This window comes from Ammodytes marinus, assembly GCF_949987685.1.
Source record: "Ammodytes marinus genome assembly, chromosome: 5".
NCBI lineage: Eukaryota > Metazoa > Chordata > Actinopteri > Uranoscopiformes > Ammodytidae > Ammodytes > Ammodytes marinus.
This window is the reverse complement of record NC_137234.1, coordinates 19,383,696-19,404,770: the sequence shown is the minus strand read 5'-3', so window position 1 is coordinate 19,404,770 and position 21,075 is coordinate 19,383,696. Positions and strand designations below refer to the sequence as shown.

The 21,075-nt window shown below is 40.5% G+C and overlaps 1 protein-coding gene across 1 annotated transcript; it reads left to right on the top strand.

Moving 5' to 3' along the window:
* The first annotated feature begins 8,152 nt into the window (after positions 1-8,152).
* On the top strand, positions 8,153-20,599 carry spty2d1 (SPT2 chromatin protein domain containing 1). The gene is made up of 6 exons (XM_080027472.1): positions 8,153-8,648; positions 8,956-9,070; positions 9,160-11,100; positions 14,455-14,614; positions 19,759-19,836; positions 19,968-20,599. The coding sequence occupies exons 1-6, from the start codon at positions 8,586-8,588 to the stop codon at positions 20,059-20,061; spliced, it is 2,451 nt and encodes an 816-aa protein (XP_079883598.1). The 5' UTR covers positions 8,153-8,585; the 3' UTR covers positions 20,062-20,599.
* The last annotated feature ends 476 nt before the right edge of the window (positions 20,600-21,075 follow it).

Genomic DNA, 21,075 nt, shown 5'->3' with positions numbered 1-21,075 from the left:
AGGCCGCATTAGAACTGGTCCTGATTGAAAACCACTGCACCTAGACTCTTCAAATCTGGACTAGAATATCGCAGTGAGGCTATAGATTATAGAAAACATAGTTTCTGATTTGTGAAACCTTTTTTCTATTTGTGAAAATGCAATAAAGATACATTTCAAGGTTTTTTTGGGGTCCAGACCGCATTAGAACTGGTCCTGATTGAAAACCACTGCACCTAGACTCTTCAAATCTGGACTAGAATATCACAGAGAGGCTATACATTATGGAAAACATAGTTTCTGATTTGTGAATCTTTTTTTCTATTTGTGAAAATGCAAAGAATGCACATTTTAATGGTTTTTAGGTGTCCAGGCCGCATTAGAACTGGTCCTGATTGAAAACCACTGCACCTAGACTCTTCAAATCTGGACTAGAATATCACAGAGAGGCTATACTTTGTAGGAAACATAGTTTCTGATTTGTGAAACATTTATTCTATTTGTGAAAATGCAATAAATGCACATGTCAACGCTTTTTTGAGGTCTAGACCACATTAGAACTGGTCCTGATTGAAAACCACTGCACCTAGACTCTTCAAATCTGGACTAGAATATCACAGAGAGGCTATACTTTGTAGGAAACATAGTTTCTGATTTGTGAAACTTTTATTCTATTTGTGAAAATGCAATAAATGCACATGTCAACGCTTTTTTGGGGTCTAGACCACATTAGAACTGGTCCTGATTGAAAACCACTGCACCTAGACTCTTCAAATCTGGACTAGAATATCGCAGTGAGGCTATAGATTATAGAAAACATAGTTTCTGATTTGTGAAACTTTTATTCTATTTGTGAAAATGCAATAAATGCACATGTCAACGCTTTTTTGGGGTCTAGACCACATTAGAACTGGTCCTGATTGAAAACCACTGCACCTAGACTCTTCAAATCTGGACTAGAATATCGCAGTGAGGCTATAGATTATAGAAAACATAGTTTCTGATTTGTGAAACCTTTTTTCTATTTGTGAAAATGCAATAAAGATACATTTCAAGTTTTTTTTGGGGTCAAGACCACATTAGAACTGGTCCTGATTGAAAACCACTGCACCTAGACTCTTCAAATCTGGACTAGAATATCACAGTGAGGCTATAGATTATAGAAAACATAGTTTCTGATTTGTGAAACTTTTATTCTATTTGTGAAAATGCAAAGAATGCACATTTTAATGGTTTTTAGGTGTCCAGGCCGCATTAGAACTGGTCCTGATTGAAAACCACTGCACCTAGACTCTTCAAATCTGGACTAGAATATCACAGAGAGGCTATACATTATAGAAAACATAGTTTCTGATTTGTGAAACCTTTTTTCTATTTGTGAAAATGCAATAAAGATACATATCAAGGTTTTTTTGGGGTCCAGACCGCATTAGAACTGGTCCTGATTGAAAACCACTGCACCTAGACTCTTCAAATCTGGACTAGAATATCACAGTGAGGCTATAGATTATAGAAAACATAGTTTCTGATTTGTGAAAGTTTTATTCTATTTGTGAAAATGCAAAGAATGCACATTTTAATGGTTTTTAGGTGTCCAGGCCGCATTAGAACTGGTCCTGATTGAAAACCACTGCACCTAGACTCTTCAAATCTGGACTAGAATATCACAGAGAGGCTATACATTATAGAAAACATAGTTTCTGATTTGTGAAACCTTTTTTCTATTTGTGAAAATGCAATAAAGATACATATCAAGGTTTTTTTTGGGGTCCAGACCGCATTAGAACTGGTCCTGATTGAAAACCACTGCACCTAGACTCTTCAAATCTGGACTAGAATATCACAGAGAGGCTATACTTTGTAGGAAACATAGTTTCTGATTTGTGAAACATTTATTCTATTTGTGAAAATGCAAATAATGCACATGTTAATGCCTTTTAGGGGCCCAGACCGCATTAGAACTGGTCCTGATTGAAAACCACTGCACCTAGACTCTTCAATTCTGGACTAGAATATCACAGAGAGGCTATACTTTGTAGGAAACATAGTTTCTGATTTGTGAAACTTTTATTCTATTTGTGAAAATGCAATAAATGCACATGTCAACGCTTTTTTGGGGTCTAGACCACATTAGAACTGGTCCTGATTGAAAACCACTGCACCTAGACTCTTCAAATCTGGACTAGAATATCGCAGTGAGGCTATAGATTATAGAAAACATAGTTTCTGATTTGTGAAACTTTTATTCTATTTGTGAAAATGCAATAAATGCACATGTCAACGCTTTTTTGGGGTCAAGACCACATTAGAACTGGTCCTGATTGAAAACCACTGCACCTAGACTCTTCAAATCTGGACTAGAATATCGCAGTGAGGCTATAGATTATAGAAAACATAGTTTCTGATTTGTGAAACCTTTTTTCTATTTGTGAAAATGCAATAAAGATACATTTCAAGTTTTTTTTGGGGTCCAGACCGCATTAGAACTGGTCCTGATTGAAAACCACTGCACCTAGACTCTTCAAATCTGGACTAGAATATCACAGTGAGGCTATAGATTATAGAAAACATAGTTTCTGATTTGTGAAACTTTTATTCTATTTGTGAAAATGCAAAGAATGCACATTTTAATGGTTTTTAGGTGTCCAGGCCGCATTAGAACTGGTCCTGATTGAAAACCACTGCACCTAGACTCTTCAAATCTGGACTAGAATATCACAGAGCGGCTATACATTATAGAAAACATAGTTTCTGATTTGTGAAACCTTTTTTCTATTTGTGAAAATGCAATAAAGATACATATCAAGGTTTTTTTTGGGGTCCAGACCGCATTAGAACTGGTCCTGATTGAAAACCACTGCACCTAGACTCTTCAAATCTGGACTAGAATATCACAGAGAGGCTATACTTTGTAGGAAACATAGTTTCTGATTTGTGAAACATTTATTCTATTTGTGAAAATGCAAATAATGCACATGTTAATGCCTTTTAGGGGCCCAGACCGCATTAGAACTGGTCCTGATTGAAAACCACTGCACCTAGACTCTTCAATTCTGGACTAGAATATCACAGAGAGGCTATACTTTGTAGGAAACATAGTTTCTGATTTGTGAAACCTTTATTCTATTTGTGAAAATGCAATAAATGCACATGTCAACGCTTTTTTGGGGTCTAGACCACATTAGAACTGGTCCTGATTGAAAACCACTGCACCTAGACTCTTCAAATCTGGACTAGAATATCGCAGTGAGGCTATAGATTATAGAAAACATAGTTTCTGATTTGTGAAACCTTTTTTCTATTTGTGAAAATGCAATAAAGATACATTTCAAGTTTTTTTTGGGGTCCAGACCGCATTAGAACTGGTCCTGATTGAAAACCACTGCACCTAGACTCTTCAAATCTGGACTAGAATATCACAGTGAGGCTATAGATTATAGAAAACATAGTTTCTGATTTGTGAAACTTTTATTCTATTTGTGAAAATGCAAAGAATGCACATTTTAATGGTTTTTAGGTGTCCAGGCCGCATTAGAAATGGTCCTGATTGAAAACCACTGCACCTAGACTCTTCAAATCTGGACTAGAATATCACAGAGAGTGGTTTTCAATCAGGACCAGTTCTAATGCGGTCTGGACCCCAAAAAAACCTTGAAATGTATCTTTATTGCATTTTCACAAATAGAAAAAAGGTTTCACAAATCAGAAAGTATGTTTTCTACAAATTATAGCCTCTCTGTGATATTCTAGTCCAGATTTGAAGAGTCTAGGTGCAGTGGTTTTCAATCAGGACCAGATCTAATGCGGTCTGGACCTCAAAAAAGCGTTGACATGTGCCTTTATTTAATTTTCACAAATAGAAAAAAGGTTTCACAAATCAGAAACTATGTTTTCTACAATATATAGCCTCACTATGATAATCTAGTCCAGATTTGAAGAGTGTAGGTGAAGTGGTTTTCAATCAGGACCAGTTCTAATGCGGTCTGGACCCCAAAAAAACCTTGAAATGTATCTTTATTGCATTTTCACAAATAGAAAAAAGGTTTCACAAATCAGAAACTATGTTTTCTACAAAGTATAGCCTCTCTGTGATATTCTAGTCCAGATTTGAAGAGTCTAGGTGCAGTGGTTTTCAATCAGGACCAGATCTAATGCGGTCTGGACCTCAAAAAAGCATTGACATGTGCCTTTATTTCATTTTCACAAATAAAAAAAGGTTTCACAAATCAGAAACTATGTTTTCTACAATATATAGCCTCACTATGATAATCTAGTCCAGATTTGAAGAGTGTAGGTGCAGTGGTTTTCAATCAGGACCAGTTCTAATGCGGTCTGGACCCCAAAAAAACCTTGAAATGTATCTTTATTGCATTTTCACAAATAGAATAAAAGTTTCACAAATCAGAAAATATGTTTCCTACAATGTATAGCCTCTCTGTGATATTCTAGTCCAGATTTGAAGAGTCTAGATGCAGTGGTTTTCAATCAGGACCAGTTCTAATGCGGCCTAGACCCTTAACAACCATCAAAATGTGCATTCTTTGCATTTTCACAAATAGAAAAAAAGATTCACAAATCAGAAACTATGTTTTCTATAATGTATAGCCTCTCTGTGATATTCTAGTCCAGATTTGAAGAGTCTAGGTGCAGTGGTTTTCAATCAGGACCAGTTTTAATGCGGTCTGGACCCCAAAAAAACCTTGAAATGTATCTTTATTGCATTTTCACAAATAGAAAAAAGGTTTCACAAATCAGAAACTATGTTTCCTACAAAGTATAGCCTCTCTGTGATATTCTAGTCCAGATTTGAAGAGTCTGGGTGCAGTGGTTTTCAATCAGGACCAGATCTAATGCGGTCTGGACCTCAAAAAAGCGTTGACATGTGCCTTTATTTCATTTTCACAAATAGAAAAAAGGTTTCACAAATCTGAAACTATGTTTTCTACAATATATAGCCTCACTATGATAATCTAGTCCAGATTTGAAGAGTGTAGGTGCAGTGGTTTTCAATCAGGACCAGTTCTAATGCAGTCTGGACCCCAAAAAAACCTTGAAATGTATCTTTATTGCATTTTCACAAATAGAATAAAAGTTTCACAAATCAGAAAATATGTTTCCTACAATGTATAGCCTCTCTGTGATATCCTAGTCCAGATTTGAAGAGTCTAGGTGCAGTGGTTTTCAATCAGGACCAGATCTAATGCTGTCTGGACCCCAAAAAAGCGTTGACATGTGCCTTTATTTCATTTTCACAAATAGAAAAAAGGTTTCACAAATCAGAAACTATGTTTTCTATAATCTATAGCCTCACTGCGATATTCTAGTCCAGATTTGAAGAGTCTAGGTGCAGTGGTTTTCAATCAGGACCAGTTCTAATGCGGTCTGGACCCCTAAAAACCATTAAAATGTGCATTCTTTGCATTTTCACAAATAGAAAAAAAGTTTCACAAATCAGAAACTATGTTTTCTATAATCTATAGCCTCACTGTGATAATCTAGTCCAGATTTGTAGAGGCTAGGTGCAGTGGTTTTCAATCAGGACCAGTTCTAATGCGGTCTGTACCCAAAAAAAAACATTAAAATGTGCATTCTTTGCATTTTCACAAATAAAATAAATGTTTCATAAATCAAAAACTATGTTTTCTATAATGTGTAGCCTCTCTGTGATAATCTAGTCCAGATTTGAAAAGTGTAGGTGCAGTGGTTTTTAATCAGGACCAGTTCTAATGCAGTCTGGACCCCAAAAAAACCTTGAAATGTATCTTTATTGCATTTTCACAAATAGAATAAAAGTTTCACAAATCAGAAACTATGTTTCCTACAAAGTATAGCCTCTCTGTGATATTCTAGTCCAGATTTTAAGAGTCTAGGTGCAGTGGTTTTCAATCAGGACCAGTTCTAATGCGGTCTGGACCCCAAAAAAACCTTGAAATGTATCTTTATTGCATTTTCACAAATAGAAAAAAGGTTTCACAAATCAGAAACTATGTTTTCTATAATCTATAGCCTCACTGCGATATTTTAGTCCAGATTTGAAGAGTCTAGGTGCAGTGGTTTTCAATCAGGACCAGTTCTAATGTGGTCCAGATGCAAAAAAAGCAGTGAAATCTCCCCTCTCTTTCTTTTAAACAAACTTAATAAAGGTTAAATCAATTTTAAACAGTTTTTAAAGAATGGTTAGACTCTCTTAGATAATCTAGACTAATTAATGTGGCTTTACTGCGGCGATTTAGGGGGTTAAACAACGGAGAATCAGTCACTTCGCCGCTCCTTAAGAATCCCTTAACTTTTCCTTAACTGCCGAATCGGCTGCTGCGAATCAGCTGCCAACTTCAGCGTCGTTGAGGGATGCCTATTGTTTTTGTCTTCGCTCCGGTAGGCGGGTAGGCTACATTAAGGCAGGGCTGATCTATCTCGACCAATAGGAGCAGAGAGTAGCTGTGGTTGGGGGCGGGTCAAGATGTGAGGGACGCCCGGATAGGAGGAGTCGCTGTGCTGTTTACATTTCGGAGCAGATGGCCTGTATTTACATTTTACAGATATGGAGCTTGTTGGTTACATTTGTTTCGAGCCCTATTTTTCGATCGTGCACTCAAAACCCTTCGTGAATGACATCTTGACTGACATAAGATACAAAAACACCATTACAGCATGTTTGTTTCTGTTGCACCCAAACTGCGGGGAATGGTCCCATTATTGAAGATGAAAGGTCAAATCTAAGAATAGGCTTTCTAGTCTTTTCAAATTTTGGGGCACGCCTATTTAATTTTTATATTTATTTCTTCTTCTGAACATATTTTTTAAGGGGAAATATTTGAGTTTTTATTCCGTTTATTTAACAAAGTATCAGTTTATAAAAGACAATAGACATAGCCTATGCCCAAAAAAGGAACGAAATCATTTTAAATTACTATCTATGGTTTCAACCCAGCTACATTGCATTGATTGCCATAATAATGTAGTAGGCTAGTCCAGCCTATTATGCCTATTTTATTACAACTCCCTGAAAGACACATTCTGCATAATGAGATTGATCACTTTTGGTAATGTTCGCTTTAATATAGCTGATAGTGTATATGCCCCTATCGCTCAGGTATAGCCTAATTGTAGCCTACTTGTAGGCTAATTAATTGGCCTACAGTAAACACTGTACCACTGGAATTCACAGCCTATAGCCTAGTTGCGAGTCTTAAAATGCTGATTTAAAGAGGAAGGAATGACAACAGTTAGGCTAGGTCTACTGTGGGAAAATAGCAGGAGCTTTGGTGACAGCTCATCACAGTTCAGGAGTAGGCCTAGGCCTATTCAGGTGCAATAGGCACGATGATGGCGACATCATGTGGTAGACTAAGGTTCAAAACTTTTTGACGGAAATTGCGTATAAAGGATTTATAGAAAAGAAAAAAGAAAAACATAGGGGCGAAAGGGTAGAAGTGACAGTCACACATACACCTGGGAGACATTATTAGCCAAACGGGAAACAGCAGTGAACAAATGTCAATTCACAAAAAAAACTTAGTTTCCGGCCAACTCTGACAGACATTGACATTTACTAATAAACACCAAACTGGCTGATTTTTATATTTGTTGTTAAATAGCCTATTTGGTTTAGGCCTATAGCCTATTAAATGTAACCCATTTGCTAATAGCCTATTGGCTTTTGGCCTACCACATGTTTATTGTAAATACATATGTGTCAAATCTCTTTTGGGGATCATGCATAGTCACATTTTCACATAGGCCTACTTCACATTTTATTATCACAGCAAAGAATTATCAAATCACTGCTGTTGAACGTCAAGCGTCAAACTCGAACCTCGAACTCTACTGTACTAGTCAAGCTTTGTTATATATCAAGATAGGTCACCCCTTCTTTTTTTAGCTACAGTCTATGTTCTCTAGCCACGAATGATAAGAGTACACTTTTAAAAATCCATCGTCCTCTTGCACACATGTCTGCATTTATGTTAATATTAAAACCACCATGTGGTCAGTTAATAGAAGTTTTGGATCCAATGCCCTCTTTTTAAAAGGGTTGTTGTTGTTAGGAATGGGGTTAGCAGTGTAGGCCTAAACTCGCCTAGACGGAAGTACGTAATAGTGAGTCCTCTCACTTCCTTGGAGTACTCTCCGGACCTTGTAATTTTTCAGTCTTTCGCGTTTGTCTATGGTCTCTAACACCACCCGGCGTTAGTTATGGCTGAGTTTTTAGTGATTTTCTTTCCATAGGGTATTAATCATTCTACCATATTGATGGATTTGGCCTTATTTTGGTGTGTTATATCAAGATTAAGGGGCAAGTTTGTCTTTCGGGCTTCTTGGTTGGCTGACGTTAGGTTAGCTATATTTAGTAGCGTGTGCTAACGTGCGCTGGCGAAGTAAAGTAGCGTTAAATGTCTAATGTACAGTTTTTTCTTCCCGTGGACCGTGTTGGGGAAGGTGTTTTTTTATTTCCCTTTTAGCGTTATCCGTTCCGTTTAGTAACGCTAAACCCCGAGCTAACTTATCTAATTTGTGAGCTAAACGCTAACAGCAGCATTGGGCAGTCCTAGCTGAGTTTTGTTCGGTTCGCTTCAAACAGCCAGCTTGCATAAACTGTTGCCAAAATGATGGACTTTGATAATATATTGGATATCGCCTCTCAAAACCAGGGGGACAGCACTGTGCAGGTGAGTTTAAGACTGTCAAAAGGACAAACAGCAGGATAAGAATTAAATTGTGCATAACCAACCTCTGAACCCACAAATGCCAGCTCATCTGTCAGTGAGCCCGTGAAGAGCTGATAAGCAGCTAGCTGCTAACATCCCCCCTTCTGACCCCTTGCGTTTACCCAAACCTGTATATCACATTTTTAGATTGCCAATCGGATCTCCCTATAACTCGGACCTTTAGGCATTGTGTATGGTAAAGAGAGTGTCATAATAATTCAACTGTATTTTATCATGTATTTTATTTTATTTTTTGTCCTCTGAGCAGAGGAGATACAGTTTGCAAACTGGACCACCCAAAAAGGACCCGAAGTCGAGAGGTGTTGATCCTGCTGCTGTGCAGGCGCTTCTGAAGAAACAAAACATTGAACACAAAAAGAAAGGTAACATTCGCAAAATACATTGATGGTAGATATCTGGAATTGGATAGTAAGTACTGTACAGAAACCTTTTTTTCTATGTTACCCACCAGAAATTCTAACTAAGAAACAGAAGGAAGAACTACTAGCCAAGAGGGTTGAGCTTAAATCGGACCGTAAAGCACGAGCCATGGCTTCCAGGACTAAAGACAATTTCAGAGGCTACAATGGCATCCCAGTGGTTGAGCTTCCTAAGAAGAGGAGATCCAAACACGAAATGCAGGAGGAAAGATCGATGAATGAAGACGGCTTTAGAAATAACTCAATCGACCCAGAGGATGATGAGGACAATTATGAGTACGAGCAGACAGATTCAGAGTCAGACCAGGAGCCAGAGCCTCTGAGACCGGGGAAAGCTGGTGGGAGCTTTAGTAGCAGTAGCAGCAGCAAGTCCTCCTCTAAAAGACCCAGTGGGCCATCCAAGCCAGCGCCTCCTCCCATGAACTTTGCAGAATTACTCAAATTGGCAGAGAAGAAGCAGTTTGAGCCAGTTGAGGTGAAAGCCAAGACAGTGAGAAATGATGAACGGCTCCGCACTGCTGAGGAGATAAGGGAACTGGAGATGGAGCGCAAGGTTAAGAGGCCCGACAAAGACAGAGACCCAAGGGCAGACAGACAAAGGGACAACCAGTCTCAGTCAAGCTCTAGTTCAATGAGAAAAGGTAATTTAGAGAAGGAGCAGAAGAACAGCAAGCCACAAAGGAGCTCCTTAGAGAAACCAAGTCTGCACAGTCGGTCGGAAAAGAAACCGCACCAAATACTGACTAGCAATAAAGGCCACACCTCTTCCAAGGCCACCGTTAGTGACCGAGAAAGGGACAGACCCAAGACGTCTCAGAGTGATCGAGACAGATCTAAAACAAGCTCGTCTTTTTCATCTGATGCCGTAAACGGTAAGGTTCCAATGAAAGCCACATCATCTCATGTTTCATCCAAACAAGGGGGGTCCAGGCCCTCATCTAGCCACAAATCCAGCACCTCAAGTGACCTTAGCTACAAAAAAGAGAGTTCATCATCACTACAAGGAAGATCTTCAGGTATTCCGGGGAACAGGCCTCCTGGTCCAGCTCAAACTGGCCAAAAATCTCAACATGGGAGCTCCCAACAGTCCAGGCCCAGTCAGGGTAGCTCAGTGAAGCAGGGAGCGACAGTCGGCGGCAACAAGTCTGGAAAGGCAGAACCACTAAGGCCTGGTTTGAATTCTGCAGTAAAATCAAGTAGTAACTCAGGGGTGAGACCTTCATCCGGAGACCCTAAGGCAGGCAGACAACCTCAGGCAACACAGCAGTCAAAAACAGCTGGGGCCCCACAGGCCAGGCCTAGTGGGAGAGGTCCCCAGGGTCACACTGGAGCTAGTGGATCCAGACCTCCAGGGATGGGACCAGGTCGGCCTTCTAGTGTAGGACAAGTATCCGGACGACCGACTGGCAGCATGGGATCAGGACCTAGTCGCCCTGGTAATGGAGGGGCAGGGCCTAGTCGCCCTGGTAACGGAGGGGCGGTACCCGGACGGCCCAATGGAAGCATGGGATCAGGACCTAGTCGTCCCGGTAACGGAGGAGCAGGACCTAGTCGTCCCGGTAACGGAGGGGCTGTACCCGGACGGCCCAATGGAAGCATGGGATCAGGACCTGGTCGGCCCGGTAACGGAGGGGGATTACCCGGAAGACCGACTGGCAGCATGGGATCAGGACCTGGTCGGCCCGGTAATGGAGGGGGAGGACCTGGTCGGCCCGGTAACGGAGGGGGAGGACCTAGTCGGCCTGGTAACGGAGGAGCAGTATCCGGACGACAGACTGGCAGCATGGGATCAGGACCTGGGAGACCCACATGCACTGTTGTGTCAGAGACCATTTCATCCAAGAATTTCGGTGGACCCAAACCAGGAGTTCCTCCTCGGCCAGGCATGCAACAGAGACCCGGAATGGCACCTAGACCAGGAATGCCGTCCAGACCAGGAATGCCTCCCAGACCTATGATGAACAGACCGCCAGGTAAAAACTAGAGAAAACAAACTCACCAAACCCACCGTAGTAATGAAAATAACATTGTTGTTGGACATCAAAGATAAAAAACAAATTGAATAAATAAAATAACATAATGAATGTGTAGTAAGGATAAAGTGAAATGGCCAGACTGATTTAGGTGAAAATGCCTTAATGATTCAAAGCAATGCAGCAGGTGGAGTAATAATAGTAATAATTGATAGGTTTTATATAGCGCTTTTTTGGAGGTCTCTCAAAGACGCTTAAAAGAGTAAGAGCTGCGGTTTGAAAACAGGCTGTTTGAGGTAGAATAGAAGTACTGTGAGTGAGTATGCCCTCCTTTTACTTTTCATTTTTGGTTCAAGCTCTTAACCCGAGCTACATGAACAAGAGTATAGACATCTAACGTCTGCTCCTGCAGGTTGTTGGGTACAGCTGATTGTCATGAGATATGAAATGGCAACTTTTTGTAAACGGGAAATCTCTTGATACTACGTTGGGCCCAGCATAGAAATATATCTGGTCAATCAGCAGCAAAACAATAGCCTGGAAATCCAGACCTGCCGCTAGGCGCTGGCAAATAAAATGTTCTGCGCCTGTTGGTCTGGAAACTCTCCATTGAAGCTCATTTAATATGTCAAGAAATCCTGAGCTACCAAACCTACTAAATAATTCCAACTCAATGACTCACTACATTATATGTAATGTGATATTAATGCAGTTTGCACACATAACAAAACCATTTAACCCATTGATGACGGCTGCTGCGCGATGCCACATTGTATCTCCTGCCTGATGCTGCGTAACGCAGCATTGTTACTTTATCTAATTTTCATGGCGTGCGCAGCATAAAATGCACCGTCATTGGTTCAAATACACATGAGGTGGGTTGTTGATTTTTTAAGACCACGTGACCACCCAAAAGTTGTGTGGTTTGCCGAAAATCACATCAACAAAAATAAAAAATAAAATAAATAAATAAATAAAATACGCCGGCTGTGTCCGCCATAATGTATTACAGAACAGTTAGTGGCGTTTGGTGCGCAGAATCAAGGTCTACTATAGACTACTGACGAAAATCACACAACACATTGCATCTATTTATTAACAATATTTATGAATTTAGGCTATATTTTGCTGCTCCAACTCAAATTCAGCCCAGCCAGGCGATAGTTAAGTTTCAGTTTCGTTTTCATCTCGGTGGTATACAGCCATTTGGACGGTTTGGACCAGCTGATCGGCTCCCGACAGCCGGAGTCAGTCTGCGTTCCAGTTGTACTGGGGAAGTTGGATTTATGGTGCCAGTGATAACTGAACTAAATAATAAAATAAAGCTATCTCCTCCTTCCTATATCTGTCTATCTTTATCCCTCCACTACACACTCAGTCACTACTATCCATGCTAAAAGGAAGCAGGATTATAACCTCATTTAGCACATTATTTTTAAATATTTTACATTATTTATTCTTTTTTTTTCTCCCCCATCTAATTTTGACGATTTTTAGAAAAATGTGTTGGTTTGTAAGCGCTAAGGGAGCATGTTTAAATAAAACATGTGAACCTTAAAGCTACTACGAGTAAGTCGGCACGTTGGCGACACCTTTGAACAAAAGCGGTAGTATTATTACGACGCCAGCTGTCGTGAAGCTGTTTGCTTGCTCGTGCAGGCGGTGCAAGATTCAAATAATCAGGAAGCAATATGGTGCGTGTCCGTGTGTGGACTCTTTTCGGCTCGGTGAGAGTGGTGGTGACACAGCATCTACTAATGCCAGTACGTGCTAAACACACCTGATTGCAATGAGTTGATGCATTGTCACCTCTCACGGAGCTGAACGAGTCTTTAGTAGGCTACCGCTCATTCATTTAGGAGTAAACACTGCAGTCTAGGTTCACTCCGTGAAATTGTGTAGGCCTATACGTTGCTTGGCAACGCCCTCCCACCCGCCTATCACTTTCCCGTTTAGCTTTTAGCGTGCGCATTGTTATTGAAAGTGAGCCCCCCTTTTTAAATGCGTGTTTTATAATCTGGTATACATATCCGATAGCTGTGTGGAGACAGCAGTCTGTGAGTGTGCGTCTCTCCGTTTGTCTCTGTGTGTGTGTATCGCACTTTCGGGGGGCTGCTGGGCTCATTGGGCTCTGTGAAGGTGCTGCCTGCTTCAGCATTTACCTTTCTGTTACTTCAAAATAAAAGCCAACTCACGTTTGTCAAGTGAAATGCTAATGTGAAGCCAGTGAAATGCTTTTAATGTGAAGCCGCAGCCTTAACTCTATTTGTTTAACAGTAGCTAACTTAACTGCTGCGCGCTGATCTAAAGATAGTGTTTTTTAATATAGAAAGCCGTGTCTCTGGCATTACCGGTGGCGACACGAGTTTATTTTGCTAAAGAAAACGGCACTTTGTCCCACACAAACGTAGTCTTTGTCCCACATCTGGTGAATTGGGATCTGGTCTCCCTATCCCCTTCCCTCACCTGGAGCCATAGGCTTCTCAAATCGCGTTCCTGCGCCACACTGAAATCTGCGACCAATGCGGATATGTGACCATAGAGCATGCACGCGTGAACCGAAAATCGGACTGGGTGTACGACCAGATCAAATGCAGTAATAAAAACTATATAAAAACGTCTTTCTTTGCACTGATGGTCTTGTTTGCTGTTAAAGGTAATTTATGATTATCAGAGGAAACATGAGGCTGTTTAAAAGATATTTAAAAGTTACTCGTTGCCGCTTTAACTTTTAAATGTATTTTATTTCATGTTTCTATGTGCTACACAGGCTTAGATATTAAGGTTTTGGTAGACTTGACAATTCATACTATTTTTTCAGAAAACCCTCAGGCATTAAGGACATGCATCCTAGATTGCAATAGTCATCAATGGGTTAAAGAAGAGACATTTTCAAAATGAAGTATTTTTAATAAAATACTTCATAAACAGCATAAATGTTGCGATAATGTTTTAATGTAATATAATATGTAGTGTGACTAACAGCTGCTGATGTTTTGCTAAAAGCCCGAAACAGCCGTACTCAGTGCCACAGGGCAGATGGTTTGTTTGCCATACTGATTCAAGTGTGTCAGCAACACTCTGCAGCCTTTGTCGTTATTCCTGGGTCAGAGAGGGACGATCTTTCTAATACAGATAAACAAAACATTGTTTCAATGTCATTTACCTTTTACAGACCATGAAATTGACTCTTGTAAACTCCAAAAACGTTCAAATGACTACCTTTCTATTTTTAAACTTTCATTAACTTCCTAGGCAAGGCCAAGTGTTCCTTTCATACATTGTGTTTACACGTGTGTCCCAAAAGCCATTAACCTTTAATGTTGAAATTAAATTTCTCTCTTCATTTTTTAGGTACAATGTTGCCACCTATAACCTCTGCATACAAGAGGAAATACGAGGATGAAGAAGATGACTATGACTCAGAAATGGATGATTTTATTGATAACGGAGGTGATGGACAAGATGAAATTTCCAGGCACATTAAGGAAATCTTCGGCTATGATCGCAACAAGTAAGTGTTCCCATATATATATATATATACATACAGGTCCTTCTCATATAATTAGCATATTGTGATAAAGCAGGGTTCGACATAACGTATAGCCCGATGGCCCGGGGCCAGTAAAATCATATGCAGGGCAAGTTGATTGGCCAGTCACTGTCCCGCCCGGGCCAGTGACTGGCCAATCACAGTTCAGTATCTTTTTGTAGACTACATCATGGTTCATTGAAATGCGCGTTGAGAGTCGGAATGAAAGCAGTGTTTATTTAAGACTCAATATAATAAACCTAATATAAAATATATTTTTTAATGAAAGGCCAGTGGACAACCGATGCGTGGGCGTTTTGACAGGCGGAGCAACAAGCGGGTGCACTCTCGCTCCGTTGGCAGAGCTGCCTACCGTCCGCCTGCGAGTCGACAAATCAATCGACTTGCTTTGCCCCCTTTCTTTCTTCCCACAGCAGAGGTTCAGGTGCAGAAAATTATAACTGCGCTTTTCCTTTAGCTGCCGCCGTAATGTTACAGTATTTGCATGCAAGCCCCAATGGTAATACAAATGAGAGGCTTTATTTAAACGCTGTGACTGCGTCTCCGGTGATTGTGTCGGTTGTAGACAGAAACCAACGGAGGGACTCCGCTCACTGTACAGTTCCTATAGTCGCGCAGTTTGGCACTGTGTTTTCAGGCTCGAGACATTCAATCAGATCGCGGAAGTCTTTCCCATTGAAATCGCTAACGGGGGGAATATCCCCGGTTATTATTTTAGCCACAAACCACAGTTCATCTGCGCGACGGCTCACTCGCTGGCGAGATCACACGGTGAAACGCTGCTATGCTCGGACGAAGGCATTGTGTGTTTCTAAGGTGATTTAACGTCATAGTCTTAGACGAGCGTTTAGCATTATGCTGCATATTTTGCACTGCATTGTTTTTTATCAATAGTTTGAAAAAATGGTCCCACACTGGACTTTTATGTGAAGCTGACACTTCATGGAGAAGTGACACTCGCTGCGCGCTCACGACCAGACGTGAACTCGCATATACGGTGAAATCTCCCATTAAAAAAACGGCATAACCCCCTGATTTTCGGATTTCTATTCTATTTTTAAAGTCAACTTGAGCGCAAGTGGAAAACCGGTCATTCGGTCATTCACATCCCTAATGCATAGAGAAAGTAATAAAAACAGCCTACCACACCACAAAGACTGATCAGACCTTCATCTCTTATTTTTTTTTTATGTTTGCAGAACATGACTTCTGCAGGTGAACTATTCATTAAACTGCCCAAATTCAAGAATAAAAACAACCATCAAACTACTGGACTTTAAAATACTGGCCCACTCTTTCAACATACTTTCAGTTGTAGGCTTCAAATTCAATATGTTTGCCTGGTTTTATATTATGTGTATGAGCAATATCAACATTTCATATAATTAACTAAAAGAAAAATAACCAAATCTAAAGGGAATATCTATACTGTTACAGTATAGATATTCCCTTTAGATCTGGTTATTTTCTTTATTTTTCTAATACAGGTATTATAATGATTGACACTAAATTATGAAGAAAAAAAAGTGTGTGCAGGGCCAGTGAAAATATACAAGGGGCCAGTAAAACTCGGATCCACTGGCCCGGCGGGCCAGTAGGAAAAAAAAGTTATGTTGAACCCTGTAAAGTTCAATATTTTCTGTAATGTACTGATAAACATTAGACTTTCATATATTTTAGATTCATTACACACAATTGAAGTAGTTCAAGCCTTTTATTGTTTTAATATTGATGATTTTGGCAAAAAAGTAAAGAAAAACCAAAAATCCCTATCTCAAAAAATTAGCATATTTCATCCGACCAATAAAAGAAAAGTGTTTTTAATACAAAAAAGTCAACCTTCAAATAATTATGTTCAGTTATGCACTCAATACTTGGTCGGGAATCCTTTCGCAGAAATGACTGCTTCAATGCGGCGTGGCATGGAGGCAATCAGCCTGTGGCACTGCTGAGGTGTTATGGAGGCCCAGGATGCTTCGATAGCGGCCTTAAGCTCATCCACAGTGTTGGGTCTGGTGTCTCTCAACTTCCTCTTCACAATATCCCACAGATTCTCTATGGGGTTCAGGTCAGGAGAGTTGGCAGGCTAATTGAGCACAGTAATACCATGGTCAATAAACCATTTACCAGTGCTTTTGGCACTGTGAGCAGGTGCCAGGTCTTGTTGAAAAATTAAATCTTCATCTCCATAAAGCTTTTCAGCAGATGGAAGCATGAAGTGCTCCAAAATCTCCTGATAGCTAGCTGCATTGACCCTGCCTTTGATAAAACACAGTGCACTTTGGACCACTGAGCAACAGTCCAGTGCTGCTTCTCTGTAGCCCCGGTCAGGCGCTTCTGCCACTGTTTCTGGTTCAAAAGTGGCTTGACCTGGGGAATGCGGCACCTGTAGCCCATTTCCTGCACACGCCTGTGCACGGTGGCTCTGGATGTTTCTACTCCAGACTCAGTCCACTGCTTCCGCAGGTCCCCCAAGGTCTGGAATCGGCCCTTCTCCACAATCCTCCTCAGGGTCCGGTCACCTCTTCTGGTTGTGCAGCGTTTTCTGCCACACTTTTTCCTTCCCACAGACTTCCCACTGAGGTGCCTTGATACAGCACTCTGGGAACAGCCTATTCGCTCAGAAATTTCTTTCTGTGTCTTACCCTCTTGCTTGAGGGTGTCAATGATGGCCTTCTGGACAGCAGTCAGGTCGGCAGTCTTACCCATGATTGCGGTTTTGAGTAATGAACCAGGCTGGAAGTTTTTAAAAGCCTCAGGAATCTTTTGCAGGTGTTTAGAGTTAATTAGTTGATTCAGATGATTAGGTTAAGAGCTCGTTTAGAGTACCTTTTCATGATATGCTATTTTTTTATATAGGAATTTGGGGTTTTCATGAGCTGTATGCCAAAATCATCAGTATTAAAACAACAAAAGACCTGAAATATTTCAGTTGGTGTGCAATGAATCTAAAATATATGAAAGTTCAATTATTATCATTACATTATGGAAAATAATCAACTTTATCACAATATGCTAATTATATGAGAAGGACCTGTGTGTATATACACTCAACAAAAATATAAACGCAACACTTTTGTTTTTGCTCCCATTTTTCATGAGATGGACTTAAAGATCTAAAATTCATTCCAGATACACAATTGTACCATTTCTCTCAAACATTGTTCACAAATATGTCTAAATGTGTGATAGTGAGCACTTCTGCTTTGCTGAGATAATCCATCCCACCTCACAGGTGTGCCACATCAAGATGCTGATCTGACATCATGATTAGTGCACAGGTGTGCCTTAGACTGTCCACAATAAAAGGCCACCCTGAAATGTGCAGTTTTGTCTCACAGCAAAATGGCACAGATGCCACAAGCATTGAGGGAGCGTGCAATTGGCATGTTGACAGCAGGAATGTCAACCAGATCTGTTGCTTGTGCATTGAATGTTCATTTCTCCACCATAAGCCGTCTCCAGCAACTTCGCACTGCCATTGAAGAGGAGTGGACCAACATTCCACAGGCCACAATTGACAATCTGATAAACTCTATGCGAAGAAGATGTGTTGCACTGCATGAGGCAAATGGTGGTCACACCAGATACTGACTGGTTCTGAGTCCCCAGACCCCCAATAAAGCAAAAAAATGCACATTTCAGAGTGGCCTTTTATTGTGGACAGTCTAAGGCACACCTGTGCACTAATCATGATGTCAGATCAGCATCTTGATGAGGCACACCTGTGAGGTGGGATGGATTATCTCAGCAAAGCAGAAGTGCTCACTATCACACATTTAGACAGATTTGTGAACAATGTTTGAGAGAAATGGTACAATTGTGTATCTGGAATGAATTTTAGATCTTTAAGTCCATCTCATGAAAAATGGGAGCAAAAACAAAAGTGTTGCGTTTATATTTGTGTTGAGTGTGTATATATATATATGTATATATTTTTTATTTTTTATTTTTTATTTTTTTTTCTGGTAACAAGCCATTTCACTGTATTTTAAAGCTCCCATATTATACACTTTTCGGTACTATTATACACCATATTATATGGTCTTAGTGGTCCCTAATACGTTTTTCTTTAATTGTTTGCTGAAAAAAACTTTCAGATAATTTATTGTACTATGCTGATGTTCAGCTAATCTCACAATGGCCTATTTTTTAAAAAGAGCTGCAGCTCCCTAGCCTGGCATTCCCAGACCTGCCACTAGGCGCTGGCAAATTAAATTTGCTGCGCGTGTTGGTCTGGACACGCTCCGTTGAAGCTTATCAAGAAAGCCAGAAATCTGGCGGGCGCGCCAGAGCCCCTTATATGGTACTCTGGAGAGGACGTAACCGGATGACGACAGTGACGTGCATGCGACGTCAAAGCCGTGATAGTAAACATCAGAGATGGCTGCGGATATGTTGTGTGAGTTTGAGACTGCTTTGGCCTCGACCCTTAACGATTTGGAAGACGGCACTCAAATCTTTCATTAGAAAGTAAGTGGAATGTTCTATTTTGCCGACCGACAACGGCAAACGTTTAATTTAACAGTTTAACAGCTGTTCGCTAAACGAAAGGGGCTTACGTCGCCTTGTGCATCGCTCTGATTGGTTGTAGTGCTATCCAACTGCGTGCAGTGGCATTTGAAATGCACGAGTAGGAGCCGCCCCTTGAGTTGGAAATTACAATTGATCGTCGCCAGACCCTCTATCGTTCAAGATATCAGGGTCTGGATTTCCAGGCTAGCAGCTCCCCTCGTAAATATACAATCTTTGAGCTCCCCCCGCCCCCTGTCCGGAAGCGAAGCCAGATACGCCTCGCCCTCTGTCTGTCAGGGCCGTGGACCAATAAGAAATAGGGGTGTGGGCTGCACAGTGGAAGATTCTGGCTTTCCAGTTTGTGAGGTCAGAAACGAGGAGAATTCTGACTGGAGTATATTGGGGGGGAGGAGGGGGGATTTCAGAAAGGGGGAGAGTGAGAAAAGGAGAGATTGTTTTTTTTTTAAATATTTTTGCTGTCTCTAGGCACACCGTGGACCCATGGATATGTTAGAACACATTTAAAAAGTGCATTTAGCATAATATGTGACCTTTAAACCACATTCAATGTTTGCTTTGGTATTCTTCAGATACAAGGACGAGAGTGACTATGCACTCAAATTCATGGAGAGCAGCTGGAAAGATCTGCAGAAAGAGGAGGCCAGAAGGTAAAATTAATAAAAACATCACAGTACTTCAGTCTACCCGTGTACTTTTTGAGTGCAAGAACTGGAGTATTTACCCTATTAATATAATGTAATTTTTGTTTTTTCTGTTTCGCTGTGCTTTGCAACTTCAGCCTGAAAATGGCTGTGCAGGAAGATCTGGAGGAGGAGAGAAGAGAGGAAGAGGAGTTTAAAAGGATTAATGCCAAGAGGAAAAGAAATAACTGATGCCCCTTTTGCTCATGTGATGAATAAAAGAACAAAACAAAAACCTGTGTCTCCTACAAGAATGGGACGGTGGGTCTGCCATATTAACACAGTGACTGTGTCCTCCTTGGCCTCTCACTGATTCTCTCCCTATGAGCGGAGGAAAACGAAGAGAAGGGCCAAGCAACTACGGCTCAAGAGGAAAAGTGAAACATTTTAGTCAAAGACAGAATATGCACAAATCATTCAGGCATTAAATCATCTGAATGTGACAAAGTTCTTTAATTGTTAAATTATTTATTTCCCCCAACTAGTGCACAGGGTTTACACTGTCAGCAGTCCCAATATCTCAAAGAAGTGTCAAAGAGAAACTATAAAACTTTTTTTTCTTTAAAGAACAAGAGCGACATTCACCATCAAGTTTTGATATCATGCTATTTTTGAGCAGAAGTTGGATGTTTTTTAAACCAACTTTGATTGTGGAATATGCAGGAAAAACAAATCCTTGATGTGTTTTGGGATTCTCTTAAAAATTATATAAAAAGAGTGATTGCATACAGATTTTATTTGTCTCTTTTTATGTGAATGCTTCATCTGAGTATGGCAATCTGTATAATGCATAAAGAATGTGGGTTCAATTGTTTAAAAAAAGAAAACAAATTGTATGATTTTTGGTTGTCGATGAAAATAATGAGATTTTCTGTGTGGAAGATTGGTTAACTTGGTTCAACAATTGTATTAACTTTGTTGAAAGACTGTTGGTGTTGTTTATCACCAAATAAGCCTAAAAGCATCTTAAACCTTAGTTGTAATCATAGGTTGTAATCTCGTAATATGTTGTTGTGCTGGTCCTTTTTCCTCCCTCTTGACTTGCCGTACGTGACGTACCGAGTGGGCGGTACCTGGTGCGTCACCTCGCTTGAGAGGCACCTATTTGCAGACCCATGCTATATGGTCTAGATGCAGCCGCTGCCGCCTACCAGTGCAGCTCGGCCAAACATGCCAAAAACGCCCATATCTGCCAAACACGCCCAT

Coding starts and splice junctions, on each gene's coding strand:
- spty2d1 (XM_080027472.1), top strand. CDS start 8,586: ATGATGGACTTTGATAATATATTGGATATCGCCTCTCAAAACCAGGGG. Junction 9,071..9,159: donor CATTGAACACAAAAAGAAAG/GTAACATTCGCA, acceptor GTTACCCACCAG/AAATTCTAACTAAGAAACAG. Junction 11,101..14,454: donor TATGATGAACAGACCGCCAG/GTAAAAACTAGA, acceptor TTCATTTTTTAG/GTACAATGTTGCCACCTATA.